We start from the raw sequence: 21088 nt of genomic DNA, 5'->3' as shown, positions 1-21088 counted from the left end.
ACTTCTAATAGTTTTCAATTTGAAAAGGAAATGGAGCAGGGGAAAGGAAATTGGGAAGCTGTGTCAGCATAGTGGCTGGGTCCTGGCTAACACCCTGTTGTCGAGGACAGCTGAGAGAGCACGGAGGGAATTCACTACATTTTATCTTGACAAATTGTGTCAATTAATTAGTTGTATTTGAAACCAAAAATGTACACATAAATGGCACATTGCCTTTGACCACATATCCAGTGAGGTAACAATTCCTCTTTGGTGCCCTGCTGGAAGCCTGAGCCTACCCTGGGTCTAGAGGCAGGAACTCCTCTCACAGCCAGGCAGGGGGAACCTCGAACCCCCGATGTTAATTTTTTGTCTGTCAGTGATTGTGCAGAATTTCACGTCACAGCTGAGCTGTTGAAGCAAAACTGGGTTTTATTATAAGCCATTTCCAGTTTGCTGACACCAGCAGGGAGATTCATTTCAGCTGTTCTGGGTAACTAGAGTTTAGATGTCCGTAGCTGAGCTAATTGCTGTAGACTCTCTTTATAGTCAAAGGAGAGGAATTTTCCTAGGAGGTGATTCATCTGGCATAGTTTAGATATTTGCTTTTTGATAGCCTACATTACATCTCAGTATTGCCAGCTTCTCTTCATGAACTCTGAAGACCTATAGACAGCCAGAAGAATAAACCTTTCTACACTGTGGAGAAATGCTCTTAGTAAGATTTCTCTTCCAAGCAGGAAAATACAGATCAAAACTCCCCAAATCATAAGAGGGCAAGCAGAAAAAATCTAGGGCCTTTACATTTTCCCCCCTTATGTTTAAACTTCATGAGATATTTTTTTTCAGCTTTTTTCCCCCACAATTAAGGATAATTGTATCAATGTCAGTATATTCAAGGATGCTCTTTTTGCCATGAGATGAACTATTATACACAGAAAGAAAACAGGGCTGTCTTAACTGTGACTTCCCAAAACACAGGCCTGCAGCCACAGAGCTTGTAACAGAAATGGTTCAGAAAGATGTTGACAGAAGAGAGAGGAAGCAAACAAAAATAGGAAGGTTTGCTCAGCAGACAAGCTGGATGTGGAGAACTGGCTGACATTTTATGGAATATGGCTGTGAGCTGGGTGTTTAAGTCAGTTGTGGCCATAAACACAACATACTTACACCCATCTGCTTGGAGACACAGCTCTACCAATAAAACGAGTTTTGGCTAATCTAGTCAAGGCTTCCACTGATTTTAAAAGAGTTACTCTTCTAGTGGGCTGTGAACATTAGGACCTTCCATAAGAATGAGTTTGTAGCCTTGCATATTTTTGTGCTGGAAATGGAAAATCAAAATCATGAGGAAATCGCAGGAGGTATAGACTGGTACCTGCAATCAGCAAATCACACGGGCTGTGCATCAGAGAGCTGAGAAATTCAGTGAGCCTAACTCACACAGAACAGGATGGAGTTTACAACTGCTAATGCCAGGATACAACTGGGATCACACTTTGGTTTCTCAGCAGCTGGCGTGACACGTAGAGAAGCACCAGTCAGTCTGCAAGTGACTATTGCACTGCATCTTTTAGACCCTGCTAGTAGGAGTGAAATTCATCTTCTTTTTCAGCATGACACCGTGAAGACAGCTGACTGCTCAAAATATATTCATTTTAAATTAGAAAAAAAAAAATCAGAAAAATCAGGTTTGATTAATTAAGAAAACCCACACCTCTTTTATTGGATGGGAGACAACTTACACAAAATGCAACGCAGTAAAAAGGAAAGCCAGAAATAATGATAGTGTAACATCAGCCCTCCTGAATAATTCATGGGATACAATTTCATGTTATTTTAAATGGTGCTGCTTCTCTCTCTGATAAGCAATAATTTTATGCTCTTTCTTTACCTTTTTTAACAAATCAGTCAAAAGGATTGTCTATTGTTATCTGAAAAAAAGTGTATTTGGAATAATTTTCAAGGCAGCTTAATTGAGCTCTGATCACAGAGGAGGTTTTTTTTTTTTTAATACCCTCTACTCACAGCTGAATAAGTTCAGGTTTCCATTTCAGGTTTGTTTAGGGAAGGAAAATTTCTTGATGTTACATAGCACTGACAAGTCCTGCATTATTTTCTCTTATCTTCTTCCCTGGCAGCCCTATCACATTCTTAGAATGGCTTTAATTTTGTAATAAGAGATAGTCAAGACATGAAAGGGCAGTGATGCTGGAAAAGCTGTCTGCAGGGATGTGCTGTGGGCACAGTCCTGCACCCCACTGTCCCAAGGCAGATCCTTGAACCTCTGCAGAGCCCTGGGGGCATTGAGCTGCCAGGTTGCTGCCTGCCACCCCAGGAGTGGGCAGTGTCCCACAGAAAATACTGCCACAGAGGCAAAGAGCTATTCTTTCCATCTTCTCCCTCAAAAAAACCCCACAAAAACAAACAAACAAAAAAACCCCAACCCAAAACAAAACAACAAAAAAACTCCCCAAAAACAAAACAAAACAACAACATCAACAAAAAAAAAACCCAAAAAAACCAAAAAAAACCCCACACACACCAAAAAAAACCCCCCCAAAACCCCAAATCCCATAACCCCCCCCAAAACAAAATAGGAAAAGAACAAAAGGACATATTTCTCTAGAAATGGAAACCATTGCCCCAGTGTGTTAGTGCTCACATGAGGGGTAGGTCTATGGTTAGAAGGGAGGGATGTGTTTACCTAGGTCCATCAGTCCATTTTCCCCACAACTTGATATCTACAACCCCCTCTATTCTGAGGCTTCAAGAGGAGTGAAATCAAGATGTATGTGCAAGCAGGGAGCTGAGGATTGAGGGGCTGGTGTCTGGCATGGTGTATCTTGCTCTTCAGTTTTGATATGCACTCCTGACACAGATAACTCTGGTGTCCCCAGCTCTGCATGTGGAACAAAACCACAATCATGACTAAAAATAAAAAAAATGTGTAGCCATAAGAGAAGAACTGTGTACAGCAGGGATGATTAATAGTATGCATATATCAATGCACAGTATGCATATATCAATGCACTATCTGCCAGCCATAAAGACTGCTGCAGCTCATTTTTTTCTCTCCACTTTCTATCGTACCTGTGGTAGCGATTGTGGTTATTTCAGTGACAAACAGGAAGATGTGACTTCAGTGAGCACTCTGGCTGTAACCCCCAGCTCACACTGGATGTCCCAAAGAACACCCCTGAGGTGGGTGGGAGCAGCTGGTGTGGAGTAGCTGACTAAAATATGGGAAGAAAGAAGCATGTTGAGGGCTTAGGAAATGGAATGGCAGAAGTCTGAACAAAAGGCGGATAACACAGCTAGCAAATAATAGGAACAAAGAAGTGGCTAGCAGTGAGGTTACAGATATTTAGGGGTATAAATGGAACAGTCTTTGAAACACTGGAGTTACACAGGGATTTCCTTTCCTTACATCAAAATATGGGTTATGTGTAACTGAATATATTGTATTTCTGTGGAAAGAGAGGGTGTAAAGGGGGCCCCTGAGAGCCTCTTATTTTCTTCCCTTATTAATGTGTTAAGTAGTCCTCCCTCTGACTGTGCTACCTAGGGAAAGCTATTCTTTGCAGAGCTCTTCATCTTCATCAGTGAAGGAGCAGGGACAGAGAGACATTCCTCTCTACCCTGATTTCTGACCCCTCTGTGCTGGAAGCAAGAGCCAGGGTCTTGCCTGACAGTGGCCATGGCTCTCCTTTCACAATCAGGCATAGTAAATTTTGCCCAAACCCACAGGGGTGGGAGGGGTGGGGGAGTGCACTTGTAAATAAGTTCCAAATTCAGTTCCTCTGAAACAAAAATCCCTTTCTGACACAAGCCCATTTTGTACTGTTTGATCACACCATGGGATGCCTGAGAAAGGATTCTTGTGCTAATCCATTTTGCAAGATTTTTTTTGTGCAGGCCTTTCCTTTAAGACTCATTCAAAAGGTGAATTTCCAGTGTGGAAAAGAATGGTGAGGAGGTTGCCCAAGTGGAAGGGAATCAGAAAACAAAGGAAAGGCTGCTGGGGGCTGCAGAGAAGAGTGACCCAGCAGGAGAGAGTACAAAAATTGAATATGCAAACTATGAATATGGTGTGTGTGTTTCTGAATATCTGAAAGGTACAAACCCCAAGGAGAGAAGTGGGCACTAAATTTAGAGCAGCAGAACTGAGGTCCTGAGATGACATCAAAGAAAATAAAAGTCAGACAGAATAACTGGTGAAAATTATTAACAATGAGATCCATTAGGCTAGAATGGTCTCCCAAAGTACTGTTGAAAGCCCCATTGTTAATTGATTAATTTAAATCTAGACTGGAAAGAGCACTTGGGAACAATCTTGTGCTTGCAGGGAAATGGACTGGACGACTTAGTCGTCTCTCCCAGTTCTAATTTCTATGGTCCATTTCTTCCCTGCCCTCTGTGGACCAAAAGGATGAAATCCCATCAGCTTTGCTTCTGAGGAGTGTGGAAAGAGACAGTGCTGTGTTTGTGAGCACCAGTGCCCTTTACCTTCCCTTCTGTTCCTCAACATGGGCTTTGGAAATCCTGAGAGGGAGGAGGGTCAGCCAGCCCAGGCATGCTTCACCCCCTTACCATATCCTCGAGGATTTAAAAAAAAAAATCTAAATTCATAGTGGCAGTATCAAAGTTATTTGAGGGTTTTCTCCCTTCATGTGAATTTGAATACTCTCCTCAAGAAGAGAGCTTGCACATAATTCTTGATTTTAAAGCAGGACTGAATTGCACTTTCTTGCCATGTCCTGACTGCAGATACAGTGTTTCTCTAATAAATGTTGTGCCACTGATATCTGAGCATTAAGCAAATTGACAGCTTTAGATGCTAGTAAGATTCTAAATTACAGTGAGAAAGAATGAAATCCTAAATATGAATTTTGGCAGTTAAGCGCAGGAGAAACCTCATTTTATGTGGGATTTTTTTTATATTCTATTTTTTAAAAAAAATTTATTCTTTGGTGTATTTGCATCTAAAAACATTTTCCTGTGTGTTTTACTAGGTTGGTAAGGTGAAAGCAATGGTTTCCAAGCCTTTATTCACCAAAAAATTTTCTTTTTTTAGGGTGAGACGCATTCTTGGAATTGACAGTGGGACAGCTTCCAGTTTGCCTTATCACAGAGCAGAATGAAAGTCTGACCTTGCCAACTCCTTGTTTGACACACTTAAGAAACAGAAGTGCCTATTTTTAATTTCCATGCTTTATGCTAATGATTACACCCATCCTTGTGCCCAATGCAATTACATGTGACACAGAGCCAAGGCCTTGCCTGCATCCAGGTTTTGAGAGGTGTTTCAATCAGAAAAATACTTTGAACAGCAGGAATGGAAAACTAAATCCAGAGTCAGTAAATGTTCAGGGAGGTAAAAAGGCTCAGTGTCTGAGAAGACATGGGAACCAGAGTAACCAGTGGGGAGCTGAAGCTGCCCAGAGGGCAGCAATGCAGTGTGCTGGAGACACCTACAGCTGCTTCAGCTGGAGAGAAATGAGGGACGCAGTTCCCTTCCCATTTTCCTGTGGAAAGGCCTAAAACTGCTGATACAAGAGGGGTGTTTTGTCTTCTTATTTCGCAACCTGTGCCACCAAACAGCTAAGAGGATGGAATTAGGTTAGCCAATAACAGCAATGAGAGGCTGTGTGTGTGCAGGTTGGGATGCTCATCTCCAAGACTGAAGTTCTGGTTCTGTACTTACTCCCAGCTGGTGCCTGCATTTCTCATTTCTCCGTTTTTTTTTTTGGTTTTTTTTTTTTTTTTTAATTTTTTTTTTAATGCAAAACATATAACCTGGCCTGGAGAGTTGTCCCTGAAGCGGTTTTTTTCCCTTCTCTGTTGAAGGCTGCAGAATTGTGTCCCATCTCATATTTTTTATTTCTAAGTAATCTGTCTTCAAGTACTTCTGTTCCTTAGCCCTTTTTTGACAGAAATGATGAAGAAACACTCAAAATTGCTCTTGCAGGGGGAGTCCTCACAATGTCTAAACCCACATTTTAACAGAAGTGATGGCTCTGGTGGGGACAGAGTTTTAACTACAATATCTCAAATATCCTTTGATCTGGAATTTGGAAACCTAAGTCTCTTGAGCTGCAGGAAAATTAGATTATGCCCATTATGGGTGCACATTACAAAATCTAGGAATACAGTTGCAGCTGTAGAAAAGGGGTAGTCTTATGGGGTTCAAAACTATTTAGAGAGAATCTGAAAATTATTGGTTTAGGGTTTATAAGTGGAGGAAAACAGATTTCTGAGAGAGAGTGACATATATGGTTCCTAACTACATATTTATTTAGCTATTTTAAATTATTTTGAATAAAACTGTCATCTACTGGTGAAGTGTCAACCTTGGCACATGTAAGAAGTCAATAATGTTCACAAGACTGTCAAATGACTTTGTGCCATGTCCTTGAGAGCATCAGGCAGCAGTAGTTGAAGAGACCTTCTGAGATCTTCAAAAGGATGTCAGCAGTTAGGGCACTCAATTTTGATTTCAGAAGTTTCAATTCTCATGGAAACACTGAATCTCACTGGGACCAGTGAGCATCAATCTAACTATGTAAATGGGATCTGGGAGCTTAAATTCCTCCTGTGCCTCTCTTCCTGAAGGAATCTGCTCGGGACACTAATCTGTAAATTGTTCACACTTTTTCTAACTGGTTTGGCTACTTGAGTGCAGCATGGGATGGAGCAGAGTGGTACTCTACATATGGCCTGAATATTCTACTGCATTCGACTGCTTTGCAACTTTCCTACTCACACTGAGGATTAGAAACCAATTGGACAGCAGTATTTCTGATTGTACTTATTTCTGATTATACTGCTAGGCTTTGTGAATCTTAATGTGACTGCAAAGATCCATGGAGACATATTGTTAACTTTACTTTTTTCTGTTATTCCACTTAGCAATGATTAAGATCCATTCCATGAGATACAAATGATAATTTCCCATCTTTTATCACAGCATGAAATTTCTATTTAGGGCTCTTTTGTCCAGTTCATCTTTATTTCACACAAGATAACTGAGAAGACCTCCTAATTTGCTTTTAACATCAAAATGATTGTCAGCCTTAAAAAAAATATACATATAGAAGAGAGAAAATTGAAGCCAGGAATCAACTCATAATCTTTTTCTATGAATGTTACACTGCCGTGAAAAGGACTGAACTTTCTTAATGCTTCATTTTAAACAGAAAGCATGACAAAAAGTTCCTATCAGTATTTAAACTGCTAAGATTTGTCAAACACAAATGGGAAAATTGTGTTTAAATAGCAGTTTCATTTTGTCCCTAATGATTATGGCAGGGTTTTTTTGCAAAGAGGACCTCAGCAGTAATAGATCATCTCTTTACTGAGTGACAGGAATTCTTTACTGTGCCTGATGATTTCAGGTACAGCAAAAGCCAAACTCTCTCTGTGATGCCGATAAACAGCGTGAATGCCACCAGCCTTTAGATCACAGCATTCAGTGTGAGGCTCACACCTCCCACCCTGCTCTGCCCTGGCCTGGGACTTCCTACTCCCAGCTCTGGGGGACAGGCAGCACTGCCACACTGTCCCCTCAATGCCCTGTCCCCTGTCCTGCCCTGTGGCCCACGGGGGGACCACAGGGGCTCCTCCTGTCACCCCACAATCTGTGACTCTGGTCATCAGGACCAAGGTATGTGGGTGTGATCTGGTTTTGCATTTGTCGCCTTGTGTTAGAAAATAATAGCTTGCTTGCCCTTCATTTTTTCAAATGTATTAAGTGACATAATAATAACAACCACAATATTGAAAACTACTTCTCTCTGAAAAAATCTCAATAGAAAGGTACAGCAGACCAGTGAGTCAAAAAAAGATGTCCAAATTACACCTGAGAGACAGAAGGATGGGGAGCTGATGGGTCATCTTTCTCTGACAACAAGAAACATCAAGAAACAGCTGCTGTTGAAATGAAATATTGGATGATCCTGGCCAAGAGCCAAACACCCACACAGCCTCTCGCTCATTCTACTCTGCTGTGGGACGGGGAACAAACAGAAGGAAGACAAGACTAATGCATTGATATAATGATAGTTCATGGTTGCTTGGCAAGACAAATGCCATAAACCCAATTATCTCCCCCTTCCCCTCTCCCCAGATTTTTACTGCTGAGCACAGAGTTCTATGGCAAGAGCTGAGGACACCTGTCCTGGCTGTGTCCCCTCTCAGCCTCTTGCTCACCTCCAGTTCACTTGTTGGGGATAGGAGAGAGACATAGTCTTGGCACTTTGCAATCACATAGCCAAAATGTTGTGTTATCAACTGTGTTTTAGCCACTAATGCACAACATGATGAGGGAAGTTAACTTGCATCACATGATGCAAGTTCTGAGTCAATGCCTTGTGTTTGACATTGTGTTATCCAGAATGTCTTTTCCACAGGTGAGATGATGTTCTTAATTTACCATGTGTGAATTCGTCATATCTTCAGAGAAAGATCTGTTGTGGAGAGTCAATGTGCAGCAAAGCATAGGTCCTCATATAAATATTATGCTACATTAATAAGTATAGTTATTGTTCTACTTGAAGATAGTCTCTATATTCTCTGGATTATAGCTTGCTGTATGAGGAAGACTTTACTTGTTAAACAATTTTTCTTAGAATCGATCAAACCATTTTTGAGAGAACAATCTTCTCTGAGTGTGTTTCAACAACATTAGAATATGTTAGAGGACTAGCAAATTTCAAATACATTAACATTATAGCTATTAAATAATTGACTTAATTTCTTCAATATTTTGAAACATTTAGTCCAAGATCAGTTATGTGAGTTTTTAGTTATTATTATGTTCAATTATTGTATCACATCAGATAAGATCACATCAGCTGGTATCTAGTGTGGTAAATTGCTCCTGCCTAGGCCAATATTTTTAAGATTATCTTGGTGTCTGCTAAACAACTAAACTGACTTTCACAAAAAAGCATGGAGATTTTAATTGTCATCACAATTCAGAGTAAAGCATTTCTAAATGCTTTGGACTGCCTGTTTCACTGACTAGCAATTTATTACTGTAGAACATTCTCAGTCTGTCAATAACATAATTTTCCACATTTTTTTCTTTCTTACACATTGGAATTTGCCCCGGGTGCTACAGCATAAGTCAATTACAGTGGCCAAACGTAATTCTCTTTGGTTTCCCTGGGAAATTGAAATGACAGAAAAAATGTCAGAGTTCAGAAAAAGAAAACCAATCTAGCACACTTCTTTTTTGTCTGTAGAGATCTTGCATTATCTTAACAGCAGTTATCACAGAATCCCATTGTGCTTTTTACCAGCTTTGCCTGGAAACTGTGCAAGCACAGATAAATCTGCTTCTAGTCAGGATGACAGTAAATTGAAATGAAGGTAAAAACAAATCAGTTTTTGTCAGTTATGGTACCAAATGCAACAAGGCATTTCCAGAATTGTTTTTGTTTATGTCATTAGTAAATTGTTTGCAGAGATCTGCAGAAGACAGCTTCTGCCTATTTTTTATTTGTTAAAAACACAGGGATCTGCTTCTAGTCAGGATGACAGTAAATTGAAATGAAGGTAAAAACAAATCAGTTTTTGTCAGTTATGGTACCAAATGCAACAAGGCATTTCCAGAATTGTTTTTGTTTATGTCATTAGTAAATTGTTTGCAGAGATCTAAGACAGCTTCTGCCTATTTTTTTTTTGTTAAAAACACAGGAAATTGGTACTCATTTGAGTGCTTGATGTGGAAAACCTGCCTGTGCCATCTTTGAACAGTGTGTCGATGTCTTTGCTACTTCTGGGAATGATGGTGAAGAAGAGACCACCAAATCTACAACTTTAGTACAGAAAATAATGACACAAATGACAGATGATTCATCTTGTCTTGGTTGGCTGAGATTCTTGTGCTGGAAAGAACTCAGCTCTTCCTGGAGAATATACTAAGATAAGGCTGTTTATAGCTTTGCATCTTCTGTGAATCACCTTATATCTGCAAGTTTCTTTTCTGGGTTCCAAAAATACAGTGAGATATTGACAAATTGGATGGCTGACAGACTGAACAAATTCATGAGAGGGAATTCAGAATTGAAAAAGAAGCCTTGAGGGAAATAGTTTGTGAACATAAGTAAAATTATACTTTGTCCTAATGCTGACTAAGATAAAACATGAAACACAAATTTGTAAAATCCCGCTAAGGGCATGGGATTCACCAAAAGAAACAAACAGCATAAGGGCACTTTCAGCCCTTCCATAAAGAAGAGACACAGACAGTCCCAACTTCCCAGAAAGGCTAAGAAAGCCTGGAAGTGCCCTTTTCTTCCCCCAGCACTGCATGCACTCAGCAGCCATAACTTTGGGAATTATGACTCCTTCCAGTCACTGTTCTTCTCATATATTGTGGGTCTTAAATATGCTTCTTTGGACCTGTCGAAATAAGGCTGAGGTGGCTCTATCATGCTTTATAAAGCTGATCTAGACCTGGGCTAAAGAATGTCAGAGTAGCTCCTTGGCAAAGTAGAATGGGATGAAATTCCTACAGGCATTTCTTACAATTCTTACACTGAGTAACTTCCCCTGTACTCTCCCCCTACATGTGGTTAAAGCAATAGTTCTTGGCTACTGTAGCTTAATTTCTTGTAAAAAGTATATTTAAACATTCTTCCTTGTGCTTCTGCTTGGAAAGAGCTCATCTAAATAAACTGTAGCACTTTGTTTAAATCTGATGAGAGCCACAGTCAAGAAATCTGACAATAACAAGGCAGCTGGTATGCTGGGTCTAGTGTGCATCTTTCACATCCCAAAGTCAATCACACTTCCTTTTTATTTTCCTTCATACTGAATATGGTTACTTATTCTTTTCACATCGGAAAGGAGATGCTCAGCACAGAAATCTTTTCTGCATTTAGGCTCTGTGGTTGGAAAAGATCCATCAGAAATTCCTGTCTCCATCCTGCTGTCTTGCAATATTCACAACTGTCCCTACTGAATCTAGCTAATGTAATTGTTGAAAGGAAGGAGTGAGGCAAGCCTGGATGAATTATATATGGCTTTCCCCTCCGAGCTTATCTCCTCATTTCTGTACTGGACCCACTGCTCCATGTGTCAGAGAGAGAATGAAGTTTATGGAGGCATCTCCACTGCTGACATCCTCATAAATACTGAGGTGCCCCACCTGGGGGGTGCTTGCAGAGAAGGACCATCTATACAACTGTTTCATCAAAGCACTGAAGATTTCCACACAGAATGTGTCAATCAGTCAAGTCTTAACATGAGTGATACCAAATTTGGGCCCTGCTGGTAAGCGTAAGTATTTCCCATGGCTAGAGAAGAGCAGAACTAAAATTAGATATATTCTGTTTTTGTTTTTTTTTTTTTTTTTTTTTTAATGGAAAGCACATTTGTTTCTGTTGCCAGTCTAAAACATAGTTTATGTTGTATAACAAGAACTTGGTGTATTCAGACCTAAGAAAGTAATTAATAAATAATACTTCTTTTATTGATAACTAACTCTCTCCCCCATCTGTAAGGAAATGAAAAATCAGAGAAGGCTGCATTTTGTCCTGTAAACAAAGAAATGTAGTGACATATTTATGAATAAATCTTCAACTCTGTTGCCAATATATTTTGTGTGAACTTACTTGAGGTGTAAATATTTAATGCTTCTTTTCACTGCATAACTATTCATTTTTCTGTGTGGGAGTAAAGTTATCCTTCAGTATTGTGAACCAGGTAAATAATGTATTACTTAGTCATGAAAAATGCCAGAGGAAAATAAATGAGAGGATATCTTACCTTTGGTCATCACAATGCCTGCAAGAGTTTTGTGGCGTGCATGCATGGAAGTGAAATTGTCTGTCAGCTCCTGGAACTTCTGTGCAACCATTTGGTATATGGAGTCAGCAAAATCCTGAAAGAGACAGTCAGAAAGAATTTTTTCACTTCTTTGACTGACGAACCTGGGCATTTCTGCAGATTGGTCACCAGATGTCAGCTGCTGAGAGGTCCACTTTAGAATTAAACACCACCTATCTGAGCAATGATAAAATGAGTATCCCTCCTTCAGCTTCCTACATCATCCTCAGAAATGGCAAAATTAACTGCATGAAAGCCAAGAGACCCAGACTGACTAGGACTGGAGGTAAAGGGATTTTAGAGGCTGAACATTTTTCCAGTCTCTTAAGACACTGGTTTATGATCAGTTCCCAGGAACTTAAAGCACTTTATGATAGTAAGATAAACTGGTGGACCTATGTCCTACAAAAACATTTATTTCTGTGAGCCCACAGAAAATTTCCATTAGCCCACTGAAGACTGAGAGTTGAGTTGAAGCCTGGTTAATCAGTAAATCCACCTATTTCTGCATCCAAAGTGAGTTTTTAATGACTCACAGCTACTAAGGCAAAGAAATCAGCTCGGGAATCTTCCAGGGGAGCACCATGATCTGTCCTGCTTCTGTCTTGACAGGATGGTTTGGAATTTCTGCTTGCATATCCTGCCAAAGATGTTGCTTGCAGTGCATGGGTGTGCAGTGGTCTGGGAGGGACTGGTGTGCCATATCTCTTCCTGACCATGGCATCTTTTTTGAAAGGTCAAATTTTCCCATGGGCTGGGCACTGGAAAGTTTGAGGTCAGAACCCTCAGGTCTGAATGAGTCTAATCACCAGGGAGAGTCTTGGGAACCTGGTTACTAGAACAGAGAAGATTAAAAAGGTTTAAAAGTGAATTCTGCAGACTCTGCATGGGTGAGCACGAACCTAAAACAGCTCTGGTGCTCCTGAGAACACCATGACTTGGAATGATTCCCTGCTGCAGTGTTTGGTATCTTTTCATTTACTTAATCTCTGCATTTTGTTTTGCACTGAGCCTCTCAAGCATACATTAGAGATAAGTCAGTGGAACACTTTGTGAGCATGAGTTGTTCTTAATGTATGTTCTGTGCAAGTCTGAACATAAAAAAGTAACATCCAAAGGATTTTTTTTTCAGACACATGATTTCTTTTAGTGACCCAAGCTGTAGCTACAAATCCTTCTGGAAGCAGTTCCTGGGGCTGGAGCTTACTCTGGGGTGCTGACAGAGACCTCCTGGCATCCTGAAATCTGATTAGATCCAAGTGATTGTGCCTGTGTTAGGAAAAGTGGCTCAACCAAACAGCAATTCCATTTTTTGATTCTGGTGTTGGGATATGCTACCTGGAGGAGGTCCTGGTGAAACAGGCTCCCTTTAATCCACTTTGTTTCATTAAGTGTGTTCATGACACACATGGAGGAAAGGCTGAGTCTGATACACAGCTTTCCTCACCCTGAAATATCCACAGCCACGTGGAAATAACAAAATGTATTTAAGAAGATCACATTCATTTTCCTCCCCAAATTGTTAATTGCAATGAAAAAAGGTTGGTGTAAAACAGTTTTAAACCGGGAGAACACACAGCTATTTCTCAGAGGAAAGCAGGTTCTAACTCACAAATATCAGTAATGCTACTGCCATTAAGTGCCTCTGCAGGCTGTACACCATATGTTTCTACAGTTTGTTGTGGAAATTCAACTTAATTTAAAAACATTATTATGGTAAGTATAAAAAAAATCTAATTAAATAAAACATAACAACACTTAGGCAAACCCCTTTTCATAAAACCTGGAATATTTTTTCCTGTGTACAATCCTTGTAAGGGATTGCAATTTGCTCAAATACATAAAGGGTAAGATTTCTTTGACACAATAATTTTTCTTTGTTTCTTTAAACCTAGCTTTCCAAGGTACTGTTCTGGGAACAAACCATTTGCGCAAAATACGCTTTAATATAACATGGAATAAAACATGCTGTCTTGTTGCAGAAGAAAAGAGGCAGATAAAGCCTTTCTGGGAGATGCATGCAAAATTCCACAGTAGAATTAGATGAAAACAAAGAAAAATTATCAAGAACAGTTTGACAGTTCCTAAATGGAATTTCACTTTCACTGCATTTATACCTCTTCTAATCTAATTGTCCACAATTACCATGTGAGCGAGGTACTGCTCATACAGTGCTTCTGAAGGATGAATTTTGGGTCAATTCTCATTTGCCAAGCATCAAGGCACCCTTGTGATATAAACGCAATTACAGTTGCTTTACAGATGAATGAGTGAAGGCACTAAAAGGGTGAGGGACTGGTCCAGGGGAATAGCACAGAGCTGGGCACAGCCAGGTGTTCTGATTTCCTGATGCTCTGGTTAAGTGCTCAGTGCTGGAACACTGCCTGTCTTTCATAATATGAAAGTTTGTTTCTCAACTTGTTTTCCCTGCTGAAGAGTGACTTCATCCATAATGAAAAACTAAAGTGTATTTGCAGAACTGATATAACTGGGCCCCATATGGTGGACTGAAAATTTGATCAGCTTTATTTAGACTAGAAAGATGGGGGGGGGGAGGTGGGGGGAAGAGTATCTCAATAAAAATATCTGCACCATCATTTAAAAAAGAATCAAATCATAAATGTCATCTGCTGCAGTACTGCAGTCCAATCCATGTCTGCATTTCTACTGTACCGTCCAAATCTGCATCCCAGGGCATTTTGCGCTCATTAAGAGTTAATTAGCTCAGAGGCACATACAATTCCTAAAAGAATAATTTTAAAAATGCTAAACAGAACAAATAACTTTTAACTTTGGATTTAGAAATTCCCCATAGTCAGAGCTTTCTTTACTTCATTTGGCAGTGGGTTCCAAAGCCAGAGAGCAAAGAGACTCACTAAAGGCGAAATAACGACAAGACTTCAGATAACATATAAGGGCGATAAGAAATTCAGCATTTGCTGATCCCAGGGAGTGACCTGGGACATTAAAGAACAGCAAATCCATTAAATATGAAGCCTCTTAGCTAAAATAAGTCAGGCGAACATTTTTTTGTCTTGATTCCATTGCCTAAAAGGATGACAGTGAAACTCATGGAAGCAAAGGAGCAACAAAGATGAATACACGTAGAATGCTGGAAAACAACCAGGAAGAGTGTCTAATCTGAGAGGCCATTTCCAGGATATCATATTGCCTTAAATTTCCAAATGGATATTCCAAAGTAAAATGGAAAGGAGGAAAAGAAGCAGTTTATTTTTATAGATGGAGAAAAATAAAGAAGAAGTGCATGGCTCAGCCCCACAAGAGATTTGATACTCTGAAGATTGCTCCTCCTTGTGCAGCATTAATTTCAGAGCTTTGAATACTCTGTTCCTGTAAGTTGGCCCAGTGGCAGAGCTGGGTGTGGGTTCCTCACCTACACCCATCCATGCAGCACCCTGGCTTCCCTCTAGCCACACCAGAGCAGTTATATGGCTTGACCTAGTTCTGTGAAATTAAATCAGTGGAAGCATTTCTGCCTATTTAGAGCCTTAAGACTGGTTCTCAATGCTTCTTAGGAAACCTTAACTGGTTACAGGCATATCTAATGCACACAGGACAGATATGGTGGAGATAAGAGTGGCTGCATTTATCCCCGCTCAGTGTAGAACCACAGATTTCATTCCAGATATTTTCTAGCTTTACTTTTAAACAATAATCCTAGACTACTAAAGGATACATATCCAGATGGTTATTCCCGAGGGGATATAAAGCTGAAAAATCCAACTATTTATGGCTATTGTGAGTCTTGTTGAACTTTAAGGATCCAGGCTAGGCTATATTATCTGCCATCAAAGTAACTTATAAACCATCTGCAAAAGGAATGGTTCTTTTCTTCTATCAAAACAATCTCAGATAAAAGTTGTGTTTGGTGATACCACAGTTCCTACTGCCAGATATGAGTGAAAATAAAAGTCTCCATCTGGAGTAAATACAAGAGCCAAATACATCTTGGCAGCTTCTGAACAGCTATCAGGTTGGTAGAAGAAAAGAGAAAATTTCTGAAGATGAGGGAAAAATAACAGTAGAAACTTACCTTGTGAAAGAGAAATTCAGTGCAATTGATAGAGATGCATGCAATTGCCCTGATCATGTAATGACAGAGAAATTGCAGCTCAAGGCAGGGGGACAAGGGTGAAGAAAATAGAAAGATATGGACAGTCAGAAATTTGAAAGTTTTTTCCAATATACGTGGGAGAACAAACGCTCAAATGCTTCCTGAGTGCTGAACCTATAAGGGACTAATGCCTAGGGCTTTAATCCCCTGGAACTCTGGGGTGTGGTACAAACCACCACTGAAGCCAGTGGAAGTATTCCTGACTCTTACATGTTCCAGAAGGGCTCAAGTGGCAGGGATGGGAGCTCAAGCATGCTCATACCGTGGCCTGGCAGGGTGAGCTCCATCACCCTGGCTTTGGGTGGATGTTGAGAGTAAAAAACAGGAGTCAGGGGAAGAACCGAACTTCAAGGTGCTGAGTTTTTTAAAATCCCCTGCTTTGATTTGCCTGCTATCCAAATCTTTTCATAGGTTCTCACGTAAATTCTTCTGTACAAAAAAATAATTGTCTCAGAGAGACAAGGTCAGTCTTGTGAATACAATGAATGATACAAGTAAGGCAAAGCAGACTGCTTGACCCCCATCCAAGGGCAAATCTGCCCTAGGTTGCACTCAAACATTGAATACTGCCTAAATGCCCTCTGTCTTTGATGGAAACAAGTTTCTTGCCCAGGCTGCTGGCAGAAGAAAGAAAACATAATGCTAAATTGTTCACTGAGAGATCCTACAGTAGTTAATGAGCTGTATTTTAACATATACAAGGAGTCTGGAAAGATGAAAAATAGATGTCATTACTATTATAACTGCATTGTGATGTCTGAAGTATTCATCTGTCCTTGATTAGTATATCAAATTACTTCTGTTATTCACAAAAGGAAATCAAACTTTAGATCACACCATTACAGAACCAAAAACTTTTAGGGATTTCTCAGCACTAATATTTCAAATGGTATAAATAATTAAATGTGCTCAAGTTTGCAATGGGAGTCTTCAGGGTAAAACTGACATTCAGCAGGAATAGTAAGGATATTAAAATCAATAGATTATAAAGGAGAAAGCCTTTAGTAAACATTTTCTATTGAAATCCTGTCTTAGGGTTTATAGGGTTGAAATATCAAAAAGGTTAGATTTGCATATGGATGGGAAGAAATATTCTACTATACAGATATCACTAAGGGCTCTGTTTTTGCTGTCTCCCAAGTACTTTATTTCCAGAATCTCACTGGCATTTGGGGGCTAAATGTTGAACACGATGAATGGGGATCAGGTTGAATTAAGTTCACAACTCTCTTCAGATAAAAGGACATGCACACCTAGTTCTTTTCACTGTCCGAGAGAGAAACACACACCCATTGACAGTGGGAGTTTGTTTGATTTCCTGCAGAGAACTCTCACTGCCTAAATGGGAGGGGAGGAAAACACAGCACAGAGATCAATCTGAAGAGCTGCTCCTGGTCAGGCTGTATAGCAAATTGCTACACATTTTTTTTCTCCAGGCTTGTAAATAAGTTTGCTGTAGTTAGTTGGAGATTCATTGATAAGTGATTGTACCCTCAAGTCAATGAATTAGTCAGGCTCTTCCCAGGTACTACATCATCTTCAAGATGCAGCCTTGAGCAGAGAAATAGCTGAGGGTCGTGGGTTGCCCTCCACCATCAGTCTTCTGAAACCAATTCAGTGCCAGGGGCTCCCCCAGCACAGTGGAGAGCACTGAGCAAGGACCTAGAGGAATGAAGAGGAAGGAAGGAAGGAAGGAAGGAAGGAAGGAAGGAAGGAAGGAAGGGTTGGAGGCTGGGCTCATTCTTTGCTCTCCTTCCTGGTGGCCTCAGTGCAAACCACTTGCTTTGCTGTGAGCTCCCTTTATCCAGAGGTAAAAGGGGACAATTTTTACCCACATTTCAGAGAAACTGGGAGGCAAATGGCACTGTCAGTGATAAGACTCTCCAAGCAGAGTCACACAAGGGCTTCTGCAGCCAGACTGGAGGCTGCAGTCCACAGCCTATCATAACTCAGCCTTCTTTCAGCATGTGCAGGCATTTGCAGATTATTACTCAAAGAACAAGGCTCTGCCAGGGAATTCATTGTGGTTCTTTCCTTGAGATGTACAGGAATTATTTCTCACTGATCATAACTCCTAGAGTATTGATCATTATGTCTGGCTCTGGCTTACCCCTCAGGGTCAGCATATATGGGCTTTGTTTTATCTTAGATGGCTGAGGTTTTATTTTGTCAGGCTGTATGTTTCATTTCAGCTGAACTGTGCTGATATATCCTGTGTACATCCTGATTCAGAGAGGTCTTCTCAGTTGTGCTATTTAGAGGGGGATGGGGCTTGTACTGCACAGGCTGCATGTGGCAGCAGCTGGGTACACATTTCCACATGGAGCTTTTAATGAAAACTCCAATAAAGCACTTCTGACACTAACTATCCTCACAGTTTTCTTATCAAGATTGACGAGGAAGATCAACTGGTCCTATTGATTCAGTCAAAAGAATCACTTTCACCACCCTCCCCCATCTGTTCATAGTCCTATTACAAGTGTTTTAGCTACTTATGATGCTGAGCTACCTGAATGAACTCTTTATTTCTGTGACCATCAAATGTCCCAAATTTGCTCTGCATTTGTGAAGGCTCCTCAGTGGCTCAGTGACCTCGGCTGACCTGGCCAGCTTGTGCAGACTGTGCTATGAGCTCCTGGGCTCAGAGTGATTATTTGCTGTCTACTTCCCTCTCCTCCCTCACCCTGGCTGGAGGCTGATTGCTCTGCTAATTTCCCAGGCCCCACAAAACATATTTGCCTCCACGCTGATGCTTCTATCATTAGTGATCATTTACTAAATATCAGCACTGTGCTGGCTGCTGTGTGGAGCAGACTTTGAACATAGTCCCTGTGTGGCAGACAAAAGAATGATGAAATGCCCCAAAAGATCCAACAATGGGATTAAAAAAAGAGAATTCCTTCTCTCACCCATTTTTCTTTTGTGCCTCACAGTAAACTTAGGGCTTTATGAAAAAGATAGCACTGCCTGTGCTGGATTTGGGAGGATACAGCATACATGGAAAAATTAAGATGAGAAAAAGGTGGAATGGGAGGATTGGTTAAGGTCCATCTTTGGTAAAACTCAGCATTAGGTGTCCCAATGACCTCTTTAGGTTTTAGATTAGACCCTGTTTTAATGAATGAAAGATCTGCTAAAAAAACATATAATCAGATTTTCATACACCCAGCATATGCTTCAACAATGCTTAAAGGCTGTGTTAGGTTTCTCACTTATTATGTTTCTTGAGTGGCTAAATGCCAGCTGAATGAGCTCCACTGTATCTGAATCTCTTTTACTAGGGACCACAAAAGTCTCCTGACAAAATTTGTTTTAAATATTTTCAGTGAAATTTTTAGTCACAACTGGCAAAGAGGAACTGTTTGGAATTCACAGATTTTTTTCTTAAAATATTGAATTTTATACACAAAGATCAAGTTTAAAATAGAGGAAACACACCCAAGTTTTTTTGGGGTATTTGGGGGTAATGGGAAGGCACAAATTTAGAAACCAAAAGCTGCAATACAAGTTCTTCCATAATGAAAAGTTTCTGAATTTGTACCTGAGTACCACTATGGGATCCTGTAAATGAGATTAATCAGTGTTAAATATCTCAAAAGAAATGTGTAGCCACAGTAGGAAGCAAAAAGATCAAGTGAAATTTATTATACAAGCTCAGTGAAAAAAATTGGTCTGTTTTCTCAATATATCCCTTGACTACAGGGAATCAATCAAACAATATAATGTATCTTTTTATTTGTTTCAGAAACCCCTGGAGTGACTGAAAGAAAATAGAACGCATAAAATAAGCATACTATTGAAAAAGGAAATGCTGTCAAATCCAAATACCTCAGCTCCTCCGAAAAGTAAGGTTTTCTGTTTAATAGGAGAACATTTTGCATAAAGGTTTAATTAGAATCTTTAAATTTACATTAGTGTGCTAATGTTAGGATGCTAATGTATGGGCACCCTCTATTAATAGGAGAACATTTTGCATAAAGGTTTAATTAGAATCTTTAAGTCTACTTGAGGTTGATTCATTGCTGTCTGCATTCATCTTGCTCTAAAGAGATGCTACAAATAGGTAGCATTTCAATGAATTTAGAGGAAACAAGCTTTTCCACTGACATGAACAGTTGTTCCCTGAAGGAGGCCGTGCTATGTTGCCAGCTTTGCTCCTTCTGCATACAGCTCTGGTAATGAAGAATGTCCACAGCAATTTTGCAGAATCATTCCTGAAGTCAATACTGCACCTGCTAACAAACACCAGAAAGGAATGGCTGTTTGTTTGCCTTTTTACTTTTCTTTTACTGATCATTAATCCAAAAGCCTTCTTCCTAGAGAGGCGCACATAAGGTTGGCTGCAAGTGCTGAATAATTCAAAAAATGAAGTAGTGTTCGCTTTGCAGCCCTGTGCCTGCTTTAGGACAAGCCTCAGGTGTCAAGCTGTTGTACACTACAGATATTAAATTAGCACCAATGGGTTTTCTTTAACTAGATAAAAGCTCTGTAAAGCCACCAGTGTCTAGGAACGGCTAACTCTGTAAAAACACTTTTATGATCTCTATAAAAAACCTAGATTTTAGATTAATATTTTGCGTTGCCTCTCTTTAATAAAATCAATCCTTTATCAGAGAAATGCCTTTTCAGTTTTCAGTTTCCTTGCTTTATCTTGCTTAGGTGCATTAAAATGAATATCCCCTGGAAACTGATGGTGGCAAAGCCCTTGTCACATACAATTCTCCTGGCTGTTCGAGGTCCACTCTCTTCCCAAAGCTTAACCAGCTAGCAGCTCTTGGGTAAGTGCTCAAAGCAGGGAGAGAACAGTGCTTGCTCAAATCCCTTGACCATCATTTTGAAAATCTATGCCTGTGTGTTTATGGTTCTCATTAATGCTCTGTGCTATTAAGCGCCTTGCCCGTCACACATGTGCTTTGTTAGATAAAGCAGGGAGCAGCCAGTGTCCAAAACAAATTTAATCTATTCTGAACTGCTGATCCCAGCAAGGCACAGCACGACTCAACTTTCTGAACCACTGCAGAGCAAGGCATATAATACTTTGTGTGGCAATTACTATACAGACATTGGATTTTTTCCTTTCTTCTTGTTAAAGATCTTGCTGTCACTTGCTGTAATGGTTCTCAAAATTTGGCTGTA

The 21088-nt window shown here is 40.1% G+C and overlaps 1 protein-coding gene across 1 annotated transcript in view; it reads right to left on the bottom strand.

Annotated features, from left to right (window-relative positions):
- The window catches only part of ADARB2 (adenosine deaminase RNA specific B2 (inactive)), a 305822-nt gene that overhangs the window by 48037 nt on the left and 236697 nt on the right, over positions 1–21088 (bottom strand). The window contains exon 4 of the mRNA XM_039713060.1: positions 11758–11872. Coding sequence (XP_039568994.1) covers positions 11758–11872 — 115 coding nt within the window. The remainder of the gene's footprint in view (positions 1–11757; positions 11873–21088) is intronic.

Source organism: Passer montanus, unplaced genomic scaffold (assembly GCF_014805655.1).
Source record: "Passer montanus isolate IOZ18808 unplaced genomic scaffold, ASM1480565v1 scaffold10, whole genome shotgun sequence".
NCBI classification, from domain to species: Eukaryota; Metazoa; Chordata; class Aves; order Passeriformes; family Passeridae; genus Passer; species Passer montanus.
Note: the sequence above shows the minus strand (reverse complement) of the source record. Positions and strands in the feature narration are given on the sequence as shown.